The 20,844-nt window shown below is 41.0% G+C and overlaps 2 protein-coding genes across 5 annotated transcripts in view; one reads left to right on the top strand and one right to left on the bottom strand.

Annotated features, from left to right (window-relative positions):
* Positions 1 to 1,328, top strand: part of Stoml2 (stomatin like 2) — a 77,069-nt gene extending 75,741 nt beyond the window's left edge. For all 4 annotated transcript variants that reach the window (XM_068372735.1, XM_068372737.1, XM_068372736.1 and 1 more), the window contains exon 8: positions 923 to 1,328. In XM_068372735.1, coding sequence (XP_068228836.1) covers positions 923 to 1,167 — 245 coding nt within the window. In that variant the 3' untranslated portion in view covers positions 1,168 to 1,328. The remainder of the gene's footprint in view (positions 1 to 922) is intronic.
* Positions 1,329 to 1,395: 67 nt separating this feature from the next.
* The window catches only part of LOC137640199 (threonylcarbamoyladenosine tRNA methylthiotransferase), a 103,969-nt gene continuing 84,520 nt past the window's right edge, over positions 1,396 to 20,844 (bottom strand). The window contains exons 9-11 of the mRNA XM_068372733.1: positions 16,996 to 17,176; positions 16,552 to 16,698; positions 1,396 to 1,820 (exon numbers count right to left, since the gene is read on the bottom strand). Of these exons, the coding sequence (XP_068228834.1) occupies positions 1,503 to 1,820; positions 16,552 to 16,698; positions 16,996 to 17,176 (646 nt within the window). The 3' untranslated portion in view covers positions 1,396 to 1,502. The remainder of the gene's footprint in view (positions 1,821 to 16,551; positions 16,699 to 16,995; positions 17,177 to 20,844) is intronic.

Here is a 20,844-nt window from a genome sequence, read left to right as displayed (position 1 = left end):
TAAATCACAAACGGTTATTATTTCAACTTAATGAAGAAAACCATTCAGGAGTGTTACCTAACCTGCAAATAGGAAAGGTGTCCCCCCGCAGAGGAGAGTAGTGTTGTCAGCCAAGCTCAGTGAAGGCCGCAAGGCAGTTATCCTAAAAAAACTCGGAGAGAGAGTGACGTTAACATCCGAACGGAGGGGTATCCAAACGATACCGACACCTCTGCGGCTGAGGCCGAGTCACTTGGAAGGCCACCAGCCTAAGAATTGTCCAACGTCCAAGGGGTGAAGATTGTAGAGAAGGTTCTATGCTGTTACACACACAGCAACATTCAATGTAGAGCAAGCTTAAAATGTATATAAAGACATTAGAAGTGTTTTCATATATATTTAAAAGAAAAACAATCTTATGAAAAAATAAGTCAAAAGGCTAGTAAGTCGGAGGGTGGAGAGAGACGTCTCTTTCCCACGCCAAAAGTAAAGTGGGTTCTCAACTCACGTGTGTGAGCGAGCGGGGTAGCTACTACACCCCCCCCCCCCTCCCAACTACAGTAGGTGGGTGGTTAACCCTTGCTAAAAGTCTAATGGCTTGTCTTTCAGCTTTGCCAAAAGTAATCCCCTATAAATAGCATTGGTTTGTATTTAGTGACGGAACAATTGTATTATTCCTAACTATACAAACCTGAGCTCTTTACTCGTACTTGGCCCGCCATTACCTATCCCCCTTAGAAAGTTTTACCTGCAATCAAAAGTGGATAGACTTGCAATGTGTGAGCAGATTTTTTTACCTCGCATAAAAATATTATGGCTAGTTTTCCAACTATGACAGAACAATATGTCCATAGTAAAAAGCTTAGGTTTGTATGGTTAGGGAAAATACAAATTACTTCCACATTTGTCATACTGCATTACTTACATATTTTTCATTTTTTAGGACTGAATGCAGCATCATTAGCAACAGCACAAGCCTATATTCAAGCATTCCAGAATCTTGCAAATACAAACAACACACTTATATTGCCAGCTAATGTTTCAGATGTCACAGGTATTGTTAGTTCTGCAGTAGGTGTTTACAAATCTTTGACAAAAACTCTTCATGCAAATTCTTTGGATGGAGCCAGGAGTGGTAACCAAGTCAGTGAAGTATTTAGCAATGAAACTGAACCTAATTCCAAGTAACAAAAAGTATTGTTGTGACAGAAAAAAATCATCACTTTTAGATACTTTGACGATTTGCTTATTACTGTATATTGTTTATGTATATTAAGGACAAATTTTTTTTCTTTGTTATTTATGTAAATGTTTCATGATGAATGTTGTGAATAAAATTTTCATTTATTGATATGTCTGTACTTTCCCCTTGGGGAAGGAATTATCAATTATGTATAAAAACATGTACTGTAAGAGTAATTATTTTACATAATTTTATTATAAAAAATTATCAAGCTTCGACATATAAAGGGAAAATTTTCTTCGAAACCAGAAAACACAACAAACTATTGAATTATTAAAAATCAAATACTCTTCATCATTTTAAAACATACCCAAACAAGTTTAACCAACAGGGCTGAAATTAGCAGTATAAAACTAAGAATTATGTAACGCTCCTGTTTAACTAATTCTTCTTTTAATTTATGCTTATTTGCCTCATCTTCGGTATTCACCAACTGCGACAAGCCTGACACAATTCCCTTTGGTAAAGGCTCTTGTATGGAAGGGGATATAAGCTTTGATGTATCAATAGGACGTCCACGCATGTAATGTTTACCAGTTTCGATAATCTCGACTTCAATCATTTTACCCCAATATTCTTCACATTTTGGGACCAGAACCTGAAAAATTGAATTTTATTAATGTTATTTCTATACTCGCCTGATGTTCATAATGCTTCTTCTTCAGAAACTATACAATTTTCTTTCCTTTCAATAGACATGTGCCTCTAGTAACATACAATAATGAGATACACTAGCGGTTAATAGTAAAGTACAATAACGAGATACACTAGCGGTTGATGGCAAGAAGCGAAAGGCCAGTGCCTCCTTGTTATTTCAATTTCAAAATCTAACTATTCCATATCATCTTGACATCACATGTCATTAGAGAGGAGGTTTGGTATTTATACGAATATCAGGTAAGTATGGAAATAAAGTTTATAACTAAAATTCTGTTTATTTCTAAGAACCTTCCCTGATGATCATATTGATGATACCAGTGAAGGAATGAGACGGGAGAGTTATAGAATTAAAATTCTAGACTCTGCTGGTCTAAATTAATGGTAACAAACCATCCTTGAAGTATGGGGATTGCTCCAGATTATTTTTCTAAAGATATTTGAAATATTGTTGTCGCTCATTAACGCTACCAAGTGGGCTAACAGTTGTTGTTGAAAGGAAAAAAAGAGCTTCAAGAGCTGCTTTCAGCTTTTGCAGATTAATATACAAGGTCTTCTCCTGCTGGGACCAAAGTCCTGCTGCAATCTGTCCTTCCAGATGTGCACCCAAGTTTTCAGTCTTCTTTTGATGCATCCAAGAATCGAAGCATCTCCTGTAGTGGGCATTCTAATTCTAGGGATGCTTCCTTTAGGAAATTGTCATTGCTTACCACCAATACAGGTCCTTCCTTACTTTACTTCCTTGTATTACTGGGTACTATATATGGTGTTGGTTGTCGTTTGCTAACCAATATCTCTTTAGGCACCACTGAAGGGATCTCTAGTGTAACATGAAATAAGTTTTCCCAGGGAAAACAAGTGGCCCAGAAGTCGTCATTGTTCCACTAGGAGTTGTGGCTTGTGAAGGAAGGAAAATTCTACTAAAATTTACTGATTTGGGGCTCTGTCTTCTGAGGAGAACACATTCCCCGATACCTTATATATCATCTAGCCCAGGTAAACCCTCCTCTGCTTGGGTTAAAATCATCAAAATCTCCCGATAGTGCCAAAAAGAGAGAACTTCATCATACTGTTGGAGGAGCTGTCTCTGTGAAGGAGATAAGATCAGCCAGTCATCCAGGTATTGAAGAAGACAAAATACTTCTGGAGAGAGCCCACGCTAAGACTAGAGTGAACATTTTGGTAAACACTTGAGAGGAGGTCGACAGTCCAAAGCAGATGGCTTTGAACTGGTAGATTCCCTTCCAAGGCTGAAACAGAGAAAAGTCCTTGAGGACTAATGCACTGGTATTTGGAAGCATGTGTCCTTACATCTACTGAAAGCACACAAGTACAGTGTTTGCCATCTCCATTTGAATGAAGTTTCGAAGTACAAAATGGTTCCGAGCTGAGAAGTTGATGACTGGACTTCACCAAGAACATGCGACTGTAGAAGCCTGGAGACCAGTACTGAACTAGAGTAGCACACCCTTGCATCTTTTCCACTTCTGCTTGTAAGATAAGGTTTGTTCCTCCGTGAAATACAAACCCTCATCATTTAACCTGTTAAGCGTCACCCACGTGATAAACCGTTCACCGCGATCTACTCGGTACCGCCTTCAACTGCATATTCCGTTCATGACGTTAACTGCCTTTATCAAGTCGTCAGTCTCGTGATAATACGTTTACTCGTATAGTAAGTATAGGATCACCACTTGGCAACACTCAGCATATGGGGGCTGTAAATAGAAACTTATATGATGTCTGGCAACTATTTTTCTGAAGGTAGCTTGATGTTAGAAAACTGGTTTCCTTTCAGTGCGTTTCGGGCGTTCATGCAGATAAGGTTGTTTGTTATTCCTTTTACAATGAGCGGTCTAAAGGTGAAGGTTATTTCTTTAGATGAAATAAACGATACTGTTGTTGAGGAATTTGATAATGATAACCTGTTTGATAATGAGAGCACAAGTTCTGAATCCTACAGTGATGAGGATATTGAAGAAACAAAGTTTTCTTTCGATGCAAAGAGCGAAAATGACTTCTCATTGCCGAATGACTGGACAACGATATTTCACAAAACTATATAGGAAAGGAAACGCCGAGAGAGAGAGAGAGAGAATAAAGTGGATAAATAATGTACAAATATATGACGAACATATTTGAAAACTATAGAGGAAACGATATGGAGAGAGAGAGAGAGAGAGAGAGAGAGAAGGGGGGGGGGGACTTGTCCCTTTGCTTTTATTGCTGATCCTGGCGTAAGATTTGCGATTGAAAATAAAAAGAACCCATTAGAATATTCAGTATTATGTAGCCTTTTGAAATGAAATAATAGTATTAATTGTTTTTTTATTCCACCATTTAATTAATATCCCTACTTTTAACTATAAATATGAATTATAAAAGCATAAAGAAATTATATTAACATTGAAAAATTATCATTTGTGTAATGACCGCTCAAGGCGAAAAAAGCGTGACGGTACGTTAGCGGCAACCTGGTCCAGGGGGGACGCTTAACAGGTTAAGTGGGTTTACTCCGTTGCTGTTTGGCTATGACCAGAATTAAGGAAATCGTGGAATTCTGGTAACATTGTACAGTTGTCAGGATCCTACCCACACAGTAAGCGCGGCTGAGTCAGCGGTACTTCCATGCTACGCTTCACTTTGTGCCTTTTCTCTTTCAGTGCATTTGTGATTTTGAGTGTTTCTCAAGTGAATGTGAAAACCTGCCCCAGTCTTGAACTCATCACATCTGGAAGAGGTGTATGTCGCGACTGAACCGACACGACAGAGCTGGAACAGCCATTGAAATCATAAGCAAGGCAGATAACGACGGGTGATGAGTGCAGGTGAGAAGCCCACCACTCCACCTGTTGGGGGTTCGTCCCTTTTGACCTTCAGCTAAGGACTGAGAGGGGTGGTTGAGGTGGGAAGTTTAACTTCGAAGGAATCGGGTTTGTATAACTAGGAACAATACAAATTAATTTTAAGACGTTCTTTGTTCCAATGTGTATACAAGCCTTGCATCCTTTAAATAGGGGGACTCACTAATACTTGTAAGTGGGTTGGAAGTCCCCCTTGTTTGGTTCCCCTTGATTGGTTCTTTATCTTTCTTGGTAGTGTCAATCTACTGGGTCCTACAGAGAAGCGAAGGAGATGACTCGAGCAACCTCTTATCTATCAAACAGACGAGTAAACTGATAAGGTTCAGTCTAACCAGAAGACTAGTAAGTGGTCAAATGAGGGACCCCTTCCCCAAAATGGGATGTCAGTCTGAAATAATGTACCTAGCATATGATGATCAATAAGTTGGTATAAATTCCACCATCCTCCCCTTCATTACAGAGGATGGGGGAGATACTTCTTCAGATCTAAAGAAGGGAACTCAAAAGTGTACCTTACTAGCATCATGCAAGATCCAACGCATAATGCTTTTGACCACTTTGCCCCCAAGAAAGGGGCACAAACGTGAAGACAAAGTTATTATAACTTTCATTCCAGACTTATATTTATAGTTTACCATAGATAAGATGCTAACTGGTCCCTGTGGAAGCTGGACAGTAGCCACCACAGGACCAAGCACAAAGGAGTAAAGGGACTTGTAGAAAGTACAGTCAACTCTTTATCCGTGCGTTTTGTATCCGCAAATTTCATTTAATGTAAAAACGCTAACTTTTGACACCAAATTTCTTAACTGGGAAAAATTGCAAATGAGTCAAAATGAGAAATTTAGAGTTAGAAATCACTAAATACAGTTTAATGTTACAAAACAGAAGTCAATGTGTGAAATTTTACAATAGAAATCAACCAATAATACTGCACATTATCGTATTAAAAATCGGCAAAACACAACTCTATGACGTGAAACTTAGAGTTAGAAATTGGCAAACAATACTATACGTTACAAAATTACACCGATACTCTGTTAATTATATGTGAGCTTAATCTCAATATCGTCATCACCTTGACATCAGCTGACGACAAAACCAAAACGAAAACAATTGGTAATTGCCATTGTTAAAATACACCTTACATTGATAATAGAAAAGTACAAAAATTATTAAATGAAGCTCAGTTAGTATAAAAAACCAGGAGTATTTTAAATTTCTTTCAGAATATACAGTATACGTCATGTCTGCTAAAACTATAGGTCAGCTGACGAAATCGAATGTTGTGTTTCAAGCCTAGCCTACTATTAAGCATAAATTTAAGCAATGTGTAAATTTATTTTTTGTTTAGTATTTAAATGAGACTTTATAAGGAAACAAAGATTTTTTTCTGCTATATGTATGTACTATATAGCACCTCAGAGGGTGAGACAGACATGCATATGTCCAAGTGATAATTAATAACAATAGCTATAAATGAACTGTATGAAAACTATGATACAGTAGCGTATAACATTGGTGCTGATGTAATATTCATCATGAAGATGTTTTGAAAAAGTTAAGAAATTATATACTGTAAATTATATTATTTGTTATTCGTATATGTGCATATACTTGAGAGCAGCAGCTTGAGATCAGCTGGACACAACCAAAAGGGAAAAAAAAGTCACTAATACTTGACTGTTAGAGTACACCCAAAGTTGAAAACAAAAGTACAAAAATGCTGTAATAAAACAATTAGCTATTCAATAAATCATAAATTTTTAGAATGCAATAATGTTGTTTGCTAAAATTAGTGGTCCGTTAACAGAATCGAATGACGGATTTTAAGCTACGATAGTAAAAGTATTTGCACATTGTACTGTATACATTTTTTTTTCATATTCAATTGACTTTTTAAGGAAATAAAAGATTTTGGCTTCTTCTGATAAATGTATATAATGTATGACACTTCTGAGAGAGAGAGAGAGAATCATCTGATGAAACTGAATTCTGTGTTTTTGTTTACTTTCTTGACCAACATGAAGCAAGGAATTGCTCATCACAATTAACGATATAGTGATGTTAATTTCACTCTTATACTCAGGGTTATTAAATGTAATAATGAATAGTTATTAGTTACTTATTTGAGGTAAAATACAGTTCATTTATTTCAAATATGAAAAAAGTTACACATTTTAGGTAAAATATAGTTCATTTGGTTAAAATAAAAATAAAGGTTGCACAAATTTGGTATACGCAGCCGTTTTCAAAAACTAATTATTCGCGGAAAAAGTCGACTGCACTCCCATAGGTAGAAGGCTGTGAAGGTGGTCTGGAATTTCTTAATCCCATCCTTCAACAGTTAGCCTACAGAACGATTCCTTTTGAAGGCTAAGATGGGGCATTTACCCCTGACTTCATGAGCTCTGGCCCTAGCTGGTATCTCGACCCTCTCTGCAGTCGAAAAGTATTCTAAACAAAGCCAGAAAGAGATTGTGTTCCTTGAAACCTCCTTGATCCTACCAATTATAAAGAAGTTGCCGTCATCAGGGTTTAGGTGTCAGGTCCTCTTCATATAGCATCTCTCAATCAAAACCAGACGTTTCACTGACGAGTTCTGGGTTTTAGCCCTAAAACCAAGCAAAAAAAGGAAGACAAAGAAATCTGCGATCTACAAGAACATTCTGGTGTATGCCCCACCCCTCCTTTGATGCATCTGAGAACAGTTGCATGGCCTGAGGCAGAGAGTAGAATGGGATTTGCCTGGTGAGGTTTTCCTCATTTAGCCACTAGGTAAAATTGTTCCGAGCCTCCTGCACTACTGGAACAGGAAGGCAAGGGGATCTTATAGCTGACCAGAAATCCTTCAATCACCACTAAAGAGAGAGATCTCTCATGGAGGTGCTTCTGAGGAATGAGTTTCTCCACCAAGGAAAAATGGCCAAGAAAGCTCTGCCACACAGCTGGGATTTCTGTCTTGAACAGAAATGGTCATGCTACCTTTTAGAGTTTGCTGATGAGATCATCTGATGGAAAGATTTTTGCTATTGCCATATCTATCAGCCTGCCCAAGTACTTCAACCTTTGCTTGGGTATGAGATTTGACTTCTTCCAGTTTATCACAATCCCAAGATCATGACAAAATTTGAGAAGCTGATCTCAATCCTGTAGCAACAACTCACGAATGAGGCCATGATCAGCCAATCGTTAAGATACACCAACAGAAGCATCTCTTACTAGTGGGCCCAAGCTGCTACCAAGGTGAACACCCAAGTGAATGCCTGAGGAGCAACATACAGTCCAAAGCATTGTCTTGAATTGGTACACCATACTGCAGAGGGAGAAGTGGAGATACTTTAGAGAGGACCAATGCATGGGTACTTGAAGTCCTTCAGGTCCAGGCTCCCTTCCTGCTCCAATTACCCTTGAGGTAGCCAGGGGAAGGGAAGGGTTTGATCGTTTTGCCATCCTAAGGTAAAATTTTACCTCTATTTCAATCCTTCCCAAGTGGAGTAGATTGAGTAGGTAGGTAAACCATTTTTCCCCTGGTAGAGTAGGGAAGGTAGAATTGCCCCTTATCCTTCTGGTGGGGATAGGGGGTGGAATTCCAATCTGATGAAATACAGTAATAATATTTTAGTTTTCTAATTACATAGGAGGAACTCAAAATCTGTAATGGATCCTGGCTATGTTCCAGTTTGCTTCAATCATCGACCCAGCTCTGAAGAACAGGTTATAAGACATCAATTGGGTTTGGAGGGCAGGTTGAAAAGAGCTTGAGGACAGACATTCCCCATTATCCCTGCACTACAAAAGGAATCTCAGACTGCAAACCTCAACCATTGAAACTCTCCATTTAGGTCCCTCTGGTGCGTTCCTATTTTCTATGATTCTTCAATGCAGATGAATCCAAGTTGGGTTGTGTAGGTAACTTGAAGGGGCCCTACGTGTCCAGGTAACGATCCCCTCAGTGTGAAGCAACTCGCATAAATGTGTTGAAATTGATGACAGTCTTTCTGACACGGAAGCAGCCCAATTTAATTAAGAAATCACATTTAAAAATCATCATAGACAACCAGATTGCTGTCTGATGTCTCCGGAAAGGGGCAGCTCATTCAAAAACTGAATGCTAGGATCCTTCTAATCATGACATTCCATCAGGAGAGAAATATGTTCCTATGGTCAGTCCACCAATCAGACTCCCTTGATGTAGTAGAGGAAGCCATGTTCAGGATGACAGCTATGGACACAGTTGGCCTTGAATCAGAGCTACTTTCACAAGATCCTTAAAATTGTTCCAGATCTGAAAGTTGACCTATTTGTTATAGAAGACCATTCAGTCTACTTTTACATGAAGTGCCAACCTTCTAATACCAAAACTGTCTCACAATCATTTTAAACTATGCTAAAATGATTTATTTAACTCCCTGAGGCCAATGGAGACATCTATGCATGTACCAATCTACCCAAGGTACCAGATAACTCTTCCAGAGGCAACATATTTAGGAATCTCATGGAACACAGTAATTAGGCTATGTAAAAATAATAAATTTTTTTTGAAAACAATAACTGTTTAAAAAAACATGCATTTATAACAAAATTTGAGAGCATATTCTAAGTAAATAATACTGTATAGGTATTAATATCAAGTGCCTTTGTTCGAAAAAAAGAAGAGTAAATTTTCATATAGTAATTTCTGAAGACAAGAAATGATACTCATAGATAGCTTCCTTTTTCCCACTCTAGGTAAGAAAGAATTTCTAACACTTAGGGAAGGAAATGAAAGATCATAGCAAATGTAGGCTAATAAGATTATGCAGTAGTACAGTAATTCGTGTAATTGTATATATTCCTTCTTAAGTATCAAACACATCTGAGAAATGATATTTTCATAATAAATAAATTTTTGAATATACTTACCCGCTGGTTATATAAAAGAGCTGAAGTCCCTGACGCCAGGGCAGAAATTCAAATCTCGCGCTATCGAAGATACGCCAGGTGTACCAACCGCACCCTAGCGGTAGAACAGGTGGAACTACACACCAACTCCAGTTCTTCCATGCCTCATAGCCATACCATAGGTAGTCTCTAGAGGGGAGGAGGGTGGGTGTTAAATTTATATAACCAGCGGGTAAGTATATTCAAAAATTTATTTTATTATGAAAATATCATTTTTAAATATAGAACTTACCCGCTGGTTATATAAAAGAGCTGATTGACACCCCTTGGTGGCGGGTCAGAGACAGCTACATATAGAAAATTCACTTAAGGGTTACATACAATAAACTTAAGCAGTTCTCACCTGATAAGGAAGCTGACAGCAATGATACTCTGCCTCATTTCGTCCGCTATCCTTAAGAGATCCAGTAATCCACTCGGGCTGAAAATCTCTAGGAGCTGTCAAACGGTACAACCACCTATAACATGACAGAACCTCAACCAATACCCTTGTTCCGGGTGCACTCAAGGAACAAATTGACCACCTAACCAAATCAAAGATTGCGGAAGACTGACGCCCAATCTCCACAAACAACCATAACAAACGAGTTCCAAGAGATAGAAAAGGGGTATTAGGAAAAAAGGGAACGTAGGGGTAGATCATTCACCTACTATCGCATTAGCCGCTATAAAAGGACCCAACGTAAAAAAGTCCTCATAGCGAGTCTGAACATTCTTCAAATAATGGGATGCAAAAACAGACTTACTTCTCCAAAATGTTGTATCCATCAGACTTTGCAGAGAACGGTTCTGTTTAAAGGCCACTGAAGTCGCTACCGCTCTGACTTCATGTGTCTTGACTTTGAGGAGCCTCTGATCCGACTCATCACACTGAGCATGAGCTTCTCGAATCAACAATCTAACGAAAAAAGACAAGGCATTCTTAGACATGGGCATCGAGGGTTTCCGGACTGCACACCACAGAGCGTCTGAGTTACCTCTCAGATTCTTAGTCCTGTCCACATAAAGCCGTAGCGCTCTAACTGGACAGAGAACCCTTTCCAATTCACCGCCAGCCAAATCAGAAAGGTTAGAAATCTCGAAGGATTTGGGCCATGGCCGAGAAGGGTTTTCGTTCTTGGCCAGGAACCCCAGTTGCAAAGAACAAATGGCTTTCCCATTCCGAAAACCAATGTTCCTGCTTAAAGCGTGTACTTCACTAACTCTTTTCGCAGTGGCGAGGGTAACTAGAAAAAGGGTTTTCAAGGTTAAGTCCTTAAATGAAGCCGAGTGTAAAGGCTCAAACCTGTCACTCATGAGAAATTTAAGGACAACATCCAAATTCCAGGCGAAGGGAGCTGATTGAATCTTCTTGGTCGTATCAAAAGACCTAAGTAAATCTCGTAGATCTTTATTATTAGAAAGGTCTAGGTTCCTGTGTCGAAAAACCGTCGCCAACATACTCCTATAACCTTTAATAGTCGATGACGAGAAGTTATGCTTAACTTTAAGGTCCAAGAAAAAATCTGCTATTTGGGAAAGCGAGGTACTGGAAGAGGAAATCGCGTTAGTTCTACACCATTCCCTGAACAACTCCCACTTGGACTGATACACCTTGATGGTTGAAGACCTTCTTGCCCTTGCAATTGCCTTGGCTGCCTTCTTCGAAAATCCTCTAGCTCTAGCGAGTTTTTCGATAGTCTGAAGGCAGTCAGACGTAGAGCTCGGAGGTTTTGATGATTTCGGGCCAAGTGAGGTTGTCTGAGAAGATCGGGTCTCATGGGAAGGCTTCTCGGAACATCCACCATCCATTCCAGTACCTCTGGAAACCAGTTCCTTGACGGCCAGAACGGAGCTATCAGTGTCATTCTGGTCTCCTCGTGTGAAATGAACTTCTGAATCACTTTGTAGAGGATCTTGAACGGAGGGAAAGCATAAACCTCCATGTGTGACCAGTTCATCAGAAAAGCGTCTATGTGCAAAGCTTCGGGGTCTGGAACCGGAGAGCAGTAACACTCTAGCCGTTTGGTCTTCGCGGTGGCAAAGAGATCCACGAGAGGTCGACCCCATAACCGCCACAGACTCTTGCAGATGTCCGGGTGCAGAATACATTCTGTGGAGAGAACCTGACCTTTCCTGCTGAGTCTGTCTGCGCTCACATTGTTGACCCCCTGGATGAACCGCGTCAAAAGAGTCACCTTCCTTTCCTCTGCCCAGATGAGGAGCAGTCTTGCAATCTCGTACAGAGGCCAAGAGTGGGTCCCGCCTTGTTTCACAAAATAGGCCAGAGCTGTCGTGCTGTCCGCATTGACTTGGACCACCTTGCCCCTGATCTGCTTTTCGAAGCCGATGAGAGCCAGATGAATAGCTAAAAGCTCCTTTTGATTGATGTGGAGAGAGGTTTGCTCCACCGTCCAAGTCCCCGAAAGCTCCTGCTTCTCTAGAGTGGCTCCCCACCCCGAATTGGAGGCGTCGGAACACAACACGAGGTCTGGGTTCCTCTGAAGTAAAGACAAGCCTTCTTTCAGTCTGGGTTCGTTGTCCCACCATTGAAGATGAGACTTGATGGAAGCCGAGATGGGAATGCAATCCCTGTCGAGGCTGTCCCCTTTCTTCCAATGGCGGTTGAGATGAAACTGAAGAGGACGCAAGTACAACCTCCCCAGGGTCACGAACTTCTCTAACGACGAGAGAGTCCCCAGAAGACTCATCCAATCTCTGACGGAGCAAAGATCTCTCTTCAGGAACGTTTGGACTTTTAGGAGGGCTGCTTGGATTCTCACCGACGACGGAAAAGCCCGAAAACTCCGACTGTGAATCTCCATCCCCAAATAAAGAATCTCCTGGGATGGAATCAGTTGTGATTTTTCCGAGCTCACCAGGAGACCCAGTTCTCTGGAAAGATCCAAAGTCATCTTGAGGTCCTTCAAACAACAATCGGCTGAGGAGGCTCTTATCAGCCAATCGTCCAGATACAGAGAGGCCCTGATTCCCCTCGAATGCAGCATGCTTGCCACGTTCAGCATGATCTTGGTGAACAATAGAGGAGCCGTGCAGAGTCCGAAACAAAGAGCCCTGAACTGGAAGACCTTGTTTCCGTCCATGAACCTCAGATAACGTCTGCAGCTGGGATGAATCGGAAGGTGGAAATAGGCATCCTGAAGATCTAAAGAGACCATCCAATCATCCTTCCTCACAGCTGCCAGAACTGTTTTCTGAGTCTCCATAATGAACGTCGAGTTCTGGACGTAACCATTTAGCACACTTACGTCCAGAAATGGTCTCCACCCCCCGGAACTCTTGGGTACTAGAAAAAGGCGGTTGTAAAACCCCGGAGACGTAACATCCTGCACTTCCTCTATTGCTTGTTTCTCTAATAAAAGAGACGTCTGTAGAAGCATGGCTTGCTTCTTGGGACCCTCTCTGTATTTGGGCGAAAGATCCACTGGATCTGTGACTAAAGGAGGATTGGTCAGGAAGGGGATCTTGTAGCCTTCCTTTAACACCTGGACGGACCAGGGGTCCGCTCCATTCCTCTCCCAAGCCTCCCAAAAGTGAGTCAACCTGGCACCCACTGCTGTCTGAAGGAGAGGGCAGTCAGACTTTACCTCGGCTGGACTTGCCCCCTCTGCCTCTAGGCTTCCTTCCTTCTGGTTTAAAAGAGCCTCTACCAGAGGACTTCCCACGAAAGGACTGAGGTCGAAACCCAGAAGAATATTCCTTAGGTTTACGAGAGGAGAATGACGGAGGCAAAACTTTCCTAGTCGAATGAGTAACTAAGTCATGTGTGGCCTTCTGCGTGAGAGCAGTAGCCACCTCGCCTACCAATTCCTGCGGAAATAAGGAATTAGACAAAGGTGCGAAAAGAAGGCCCGTTTTCTGGTAGGGAGACACTCCTGCAGAGAGAAAAGAGCACATCGTGGCCCTTTTCTTGAGAATTCCAGCTGTAAACAAGGCAGCAAGTTCGTTGGAGCCATCCCTCACACCTTTGTCAAAGCAGGACATCAAATGAACCAAACCACTAGTGTCCGTTTCCGTCATATCAGAGACCCTCTTACTCAAAGCCCCCAAAGCCCAGTCCAAGAAATTAAAAACTTCGAAGGCCCTGAACAGACCTTTAAACAAATGGTCGAACTCTGGAATGGACCACCAAATCTTCGTCTTCCTTAAGGCAAGACGACGAGAAGCATCTACCAAACTTGAAAAATCCCCTTGGGCAGACGAAGGAAAACTCAAGCCCAACACTTCACCAGTCTCGTACCACACACTAGATTTAGAGGCTAACCTAGCGGGAGGAAAGGCAAAGGCCGTCTTGCCAAAAGATTTCTTGGAGTCCAACCAAGAACCCATTAATTTCAAGGCCCGCTTAGAGGATCGAGAAAGAACCATCTTGGTATAAACTGGGACCTTGGTAGCTTTACCTAAGATGAATTCAGAAGGGGGAGAATGAGGGGCCACAGGGGTAAAAGAATCCGGGAAAATTCCAGTCAGAATAAGCATAAACTTGCGAAGGTCCACAGCATGCTGATAATGCTTCTCCTCCTCATTCTCAGAGACTTCCTCAATAGGATCATCCTCATCCGACTTTTCCTCTGGTTCGTCTTCTGGCAGTGCAGCAACAGCCGCAGCCTGAACCGAAGGAACAACGTCTGGATGGGACTGCCTGTCAAGGCCAACATCTGCGTCAATCTGATGGGGAGAAGTAGAAGTAGATTGATGCGAAACACGGACGTGTAGACGATCATCCTCAACCAACAACTGCCTAGACCACTTAGAATCCGACTGCTGTTGAACAGAAGAACGCTTGAAATCAGAAGGTAACTGTCGAAGATCGCCGCGAGGTCGCGTAAAGTCCGAGGACTGTTGACGCGAACGATCAAAGTAGTCAGGATGTCGACGCTGCGAATCAATGTTTTGACGCGAAGCGTCCAAAAGTTGTTGACGCGGACGATCCACTACTTCAAATCGTTGACGCGTCTCGTCCTCTTGTCGACGCCGATGTTCTTCCCCGCGACCAGAATACGAAAACTGGTCAACCAAAACTCTCTGACGCGACTCATCAAAATCAACCTGGCGTTGAACACTATGACTGGGAGACCGCCTAAGTGATAACTCGTCAAGACCAGATACCATCGAACGTCTGTGCGATAACTGGTCTGACATCGAACGCCCAGACATAACGCCAACACCTGGTTGATAAGAATCCATCAACGACGAGAGTTATTCCTTCATAGACATAAGCGCAGACCATTTCGGATCAACAGAATTCCTAGAAGGAAGATTCGCACCAACGTCACCACGCATTTCGGGGGAAGAAAGCCAATCCGATGGAAGAGGGGGTGCATGAATAGTAACAAGGTCCGAATCGGAAGGAATCATATCCACACGAACACGGTGATCTGAACGTTTGGCCGGAGTGCAAGCGCTGGGAGAACGGAAACGTTCTGGTGAACCCCACGAACTACATCCTGGACGCACAGGCGATTCCCGACGCTGTGAAACATCATGCGTCCGTTTAAGCGGTCTTGACGCTCGACGCCAGATCTCACTCCCCGACCCTTCATCGGAAGACGGGGATAACGCATGAACCTCACCTTTCCTACGATGAGGGTGAACGACCTGAGCTACGGCAACAGGAACGTTCGAGGGGACGTCTGCACGATTGATGACGCTTCTCGTTCCCTTAAGCCGTTCGACATTACTTCTCCCATGGGTTCGAGAGCTCGAAAGAGGTCTTAGGCTAGGTGAACGACAAGATCGTGCCGACGCACCCTCCGCAACACTAAACACATTAATAACACTTGTCACAACACCGAGAGAGTCACGATTCTTCGGTACCACATCAGACACTGAAACACTTTCCACAGTTCCGATAGGCTCACAGTTTTTCAATACCTTTAACTCGGAAAAGATAGTATTTCTATCGACTGCCAAGGACTCAACTTTCTCACCAAGAGACAAAATAGCAGTGAACATGTCCTTCATAGTAGGTTCCTGATCTACCACCACAGGGGAAGGAACAGGATTAGGAACAGGTAAATTAGGTAGGGCTCTATCCACAGATCGGGAAGAACTACGCCTAACTCTATCTCTCTCTAGTCTCCTAACATAACGATCGAAAGTAACAAAATCATCATCAGTTAAGGAAAGACACTCATTACACCTATCATCTAATGAACAAAATTTACCCCTACATTTTACACAAATAGAATGAGGATCAATAGATCCTTTAGGAAGTCGTGTACGACAACCCTCACTAACAAACCTACGCTGAGCAGGGGAGGAGTCGGCCATTTTAAAGCTAACGTGAGAGACTGACAAGCAAAAAGTAAGGGAAAAAGCAATAAAGAAAATCTCAAACAAAAAGATTTCAAGATAAGAACCAAGGGAAATTAATCAACGATAGCTTAAACTCAAAAAAGAACGTTGTACATCACCAAACAACTTCCCAAGAGAGTAAAACACGAGAGCGAACTTCTATATGTCAGTCAGCTATGACGGCAGAGAGAAGAACTGAAGTTGGTGTGTAGTTCCACCTGTTCTACCGCTAGGGTGCGGTTGGTACACCTGGCGTATCTTCGATAGCGCGAGATTTGAATTTCTGCCCTGGCATCAGGGACTTCAGCTCTTTTATATAACCAGCGGGTAAGTTCTATATTTAAAAAAAGGAAATATGCCCATTTATGAAGATTATGGATTTAATAATATATCTACCATTTCAGATTACAAGTGAACAAAAGCAAGCTATACTGAATATGAGTATAGTTTTCCTTGTTTTAGAAATGCAGTACAATACTATTAAAACACCCAAAAAATTAGTCAAATACCATCTACAGTATATAGTTTTCTTAATGTAATGACATAGATCCGAATATCATTACTTACCTGTTCATAATATTTATTGTGGCCAACCAAGTGTTCTTTGTCATGAGCTTCCTCAGTTACAAGCACAACTTGCTTCTCTCCAAGCTTGTGATCATAAGGACGGTATGAATGAAAAACATCAGTGAGCTGTCTTGATCGATTTTTTACCTGAAAAAAAGCAAGATATTGTCAAGTCAATTTGTACAAAACATTTAGAACAACCTTTTATTCCTCACTTAGTTACCAGAGGAACAATGATGCATTAATTTTGGTGTTACTAGACACTGGATATTTTTTTATTACCTTAATTTCCAAAAAATTCTCACTCTCAATGCATTAATTTGCTCTAGTTTGCATATACATTATTAAAACTTGTTAAAACAAGCGACATCTACCTTCCTATACTCTTTAAAAAATATCCTGCCAATATTCCAACCAAAAACTGAAGATATTCAAGAAACTTACCTCTTTGGTGGGTATCCTCTTCATTTTTGCAGCTGGTGTTCCAGGCCGAGGATAGAACTGGTTTATGAAAAGTGATGGAAATTTATAAAAGCTACATAGCTCAAGAGTCTCTTTAAAATCTTCCTCAGTTTCAGTAGGGAAGCCGCAAATGATGTCTGTAGCAATAGTAATGCCAGGAACCCTGTAAAAGAAAATATAACAAAATAAGTACTGAAGAGTACTCGCTAATCTGCTGCTTCCCTCTTAAATTAGTGCCCTGTAAATGGAAACGGCTAATTCTGTATCAGCTCTATAAAAAACAAAACATTTGTGTTCATGAAATGAATAACTCCTTTTCTTTAATCTTAACACATAGAAAGACTCAAGCCCAGTACTTCAAAAAGACCTTTATTCAAGCTTAACACATAAAATGGCTCCTTTAGTCAAGAACTTAATGGAAGACCTTATTAGTCATTCTCATATGCTGGTGTTCCTCTATATTGGGAAAACCACTTACCAAATTATCTTCTTATTGCATTCAGCTTGGTTTGCAATGATTGAATGCTAAGCTAATATATCATTTCTATTATTGAAGAAAGTTGGCATAGAGATCTCACTTCAACAATAAAATTAAGAATTCTGCGACATGTTATTCGCCGTTAGACAAAGTCATAAACTGCATAAACAATAAGTATTTTATCATCTTTATATTCATATATTGCAATAGCCAAAAAATTAGTTTGCATACGGTATTAATTCATAATATGTATTAATACAGTACAATTACCATATTTTTTCATAACCTTGGTGGGTAATAGATTGAATAGATTGTGTCACCATAATCTTAATAGTCTTTTAACTATCAGAACCAATGATAATGTATTTCTATATTAATATTCCCTACTCATGGTTCTAGAAAAAGTATACGCTAATAGTCAATATAATGTATTAGAAATACATTTCTCTGGCGGAGGAGAGCAGTGACTAAAAGTACCAAGGAACTTGTAATGAAAGGCCTTCCCATGCGTCTACCTTCTTCGTTATCTTCTTCTCGGGGAAGAAATGTTAAACAAAGGAAGTGGAGGGAGAAGAGATTGGCAGAGGAGGAAGAGAGATTGTGAACATAAGTCTTCTTTCCCTTGCCAACCATTCTTACTTGCTGCTTGAGAAGTCGAGAAGTCATGGTCTGGGCAACCAATAATGACAGCACTCCTGAGGAGGAAGCTACAAGATCTTCTTCCGCTCTAACACAAAGCATTATATTGGGGGTTTTGTAACAAGGGAAGCACTAGAAACATTTACCAACACTGAAAAACCTGGATCAGTAACAAGGAACACTGTCAGTGCCAAGTGAGCAAGCTAGACGAATAATTTTGACTCTAGGTCCTAATCTGATAGCTCCCTCCTGATGCAGAGAAAACACCATGAAGCAAGACAGGTTACACCGAGTTCATCCTCTTACTGATAGGAAGAGCGAGAAACAGGGGGGGTGTTGTTACAGTCCCCCTTTAAAGAGGTACACAACCCAAAGGGTTTCAAAGGTCTGTACTGTATCCCTATGTGAACAATATTCACCTTTCCACAAGATTACCTTTCAGTGCACTTACACTTACAACAGAATGTAAGAAAATATCCAAAAATTGAAGCCAAAGACAAAAGTAGATATTCTGTGAAAGGCAGGTGGGCAGGGCTTCCCCCTCGCACCACCAGTCGTTAGCCAACAGTAGTACAGTTCTTTATATTAATTCAACATACATCAGGTCCGACCTTACGTCATTTATCCATTAAATACTGTACAAAAATAAAATCCGTGTTATGCTGTTTTGAGCAACTTTACATCGGTCTCTACGTCAAACAATTACTTTGAAAAATGGCGGGAAAAAAATTCTATTTATAAATCTTGTTTATCAAGAAGAATAACAAAGGTTTCTATACAGTAGGAACAAATATAATATTCTAACCCCTTTCTAGTAAAATCAAACAGCTGTAACCAGAACACTATCCCATTTCTATCAATAAATAAATGCAGTAATCCAAGTAATGTTGTGGAAAATAAAATTGCTAAACAAAATGTAAACCAACTATTTAGCTAGAGAAGAAAAGCCAGAACAAAAAATCTTATTGTTTACATGTCAGGCAGTTATCAAACCTGATGAACAGCAAGGCACTGAAATATGTTATTTTCATTAGTAAAATAAATTTTTGAATATACTTACCCGATAATCATGTAGCTGTCAACTCTGTTGCCGACAGAAATCTACGGTCGGGATACGCCAGCGATCGCTATACAGGTGGGGGTGAACACCACAGCGCCATCTGTGGTCAGGTACTCCAGTACTTCTTGTCAACACCACCTCAATTTTTTCCTCGGTCCACTGGTTCTCTATGGGGAGGAAGGGTGGGTCAATTAAATCATGATTATCGGGTAAGTATATTCAAAAATTTATTTTACTAATGAAAATAACATTTTTCAATATTAATCTTACCCGATAATCATGTAGCTGATTCACACCCAGGGTGGTGGGTGGAGACCAGCATACATGTTAACAAAGAAGCTAAGTATCCCGTATTTTATTTTATTAGTTATTCAAAAATAACATAAAATAAATAAGTACCTGGTAAGGAAGACGACTTGAACCATTACTCTGCCTTTATTAAGTACGTCTTTCTTACTGAGCGTAGCGGTCCTCTTAGGATGCTGAACGACTCTTAGGTGCTGAAGTATAAAGGGCTGCAACCCATACTAAAGGACCTCATCACAACCTTTAACCTCGGCGCTTCTCAAGAAAGAATTGACCACCCGCCAAATCAACAAGGATGTGGAAGGCTTCTTAGCCGACCGTACAACCCATAAAAAGTATTCAAGAGAAAGGTTAAAAAGGTTATGGGATTATGGGAATGTAGTGGCTGAGCCCCCGCCTACTACTGCATTCGTTGCTACGAATGGTCCCAGGGTGTAGCAGTTCTCGTAAAGAGACTGGACATCTTTGAGATAGAATGATGCGAACACTGACTTGCTTCTCCAATAGGTTGCATCCATAACACTCTGCAGAGAACGGTTCTGTTTGAGGGCCACTGAAGTAGCCACAGCTCTCACTTCATGTGTCCTTACCTTCAGCAAAGCAAGGTCTTCTTCCTTCAGATGAGAATGTGCTTCCCTAATCAGGAGCCTGAATAGGTAAGAAACTGAGTTCTTAGACCTTGGAAGAGAAGGCTTCTTGATAGCACACCATAAGGCTTCTGATTGTCCTCGTAAAGGTTATGACCTTTTTAGATAGTACCTAAGAGCTCTAACTGGGCAAAGTACTCTCTCCAGTTCGTCCCCCACCAAGTTGGACAGGCTTGGGATCTCGAACGACTTAGGCCAAGGACGTGAAGGAAGCTCGTTTTAGCAAAAAACCGAGCTGCAAGGAACATGTAGCCGTTTCAGATGTGAAAACTATGTTCCTGCTGAAGGCGTGGATCTCACTTACTCTTTTAGCTGTTGTCAAGCACACGAGGAAAAGAGTTTTTAATGTGAGGTCCTTAAAAGAGGCTGATTGGAGAGGTTCAAATCTTGATGACATAAGGAACCTTAGGACCACGTCTAGATTCCAGCCTGGAGTGGACAACCGACGTTCCTTTGAGGTCTTAAAAGACCTAAGGAGGTCCTGTAGATCTTTGTTGGTGGAAAGATCCAAGCCTCTGTGGCGGAAAACCGCTGCCAACATACTTCTGTAACCCTTAATCGTAGGAGCTGAAAGGGATCTAACGTTCCTTAGATGTAACAGGAAGTCAGCAATCTGGGTTACAGTGGTACTGGATGAGGAAACTGCATTGGCCTTGTACCAGCTTCGGAAGACTTCCCCTTTAGACTGATAGACTCTGAGA

Source organism: Palaemon carinicauda, chromosome 4, assembly GCF_036898095.1.
Source record: "Palaemon carinicauda isolate YSFRI2023 chromosome 4, ASM3689809v2, whole genome shotgun sequence".
NCBI classification, from domain to species: Eukaryota; Metazoa; Arthropoda; class Malacostraca; order Decapoda; family Palaemonidae; genus Palaemon; species Palaemon carinicauda.
The sequence above is the reverse complement of the archived record's forward strand: the minus strand, read 5'-3'. Positions and strand labels throughout refer to the sequence as shown.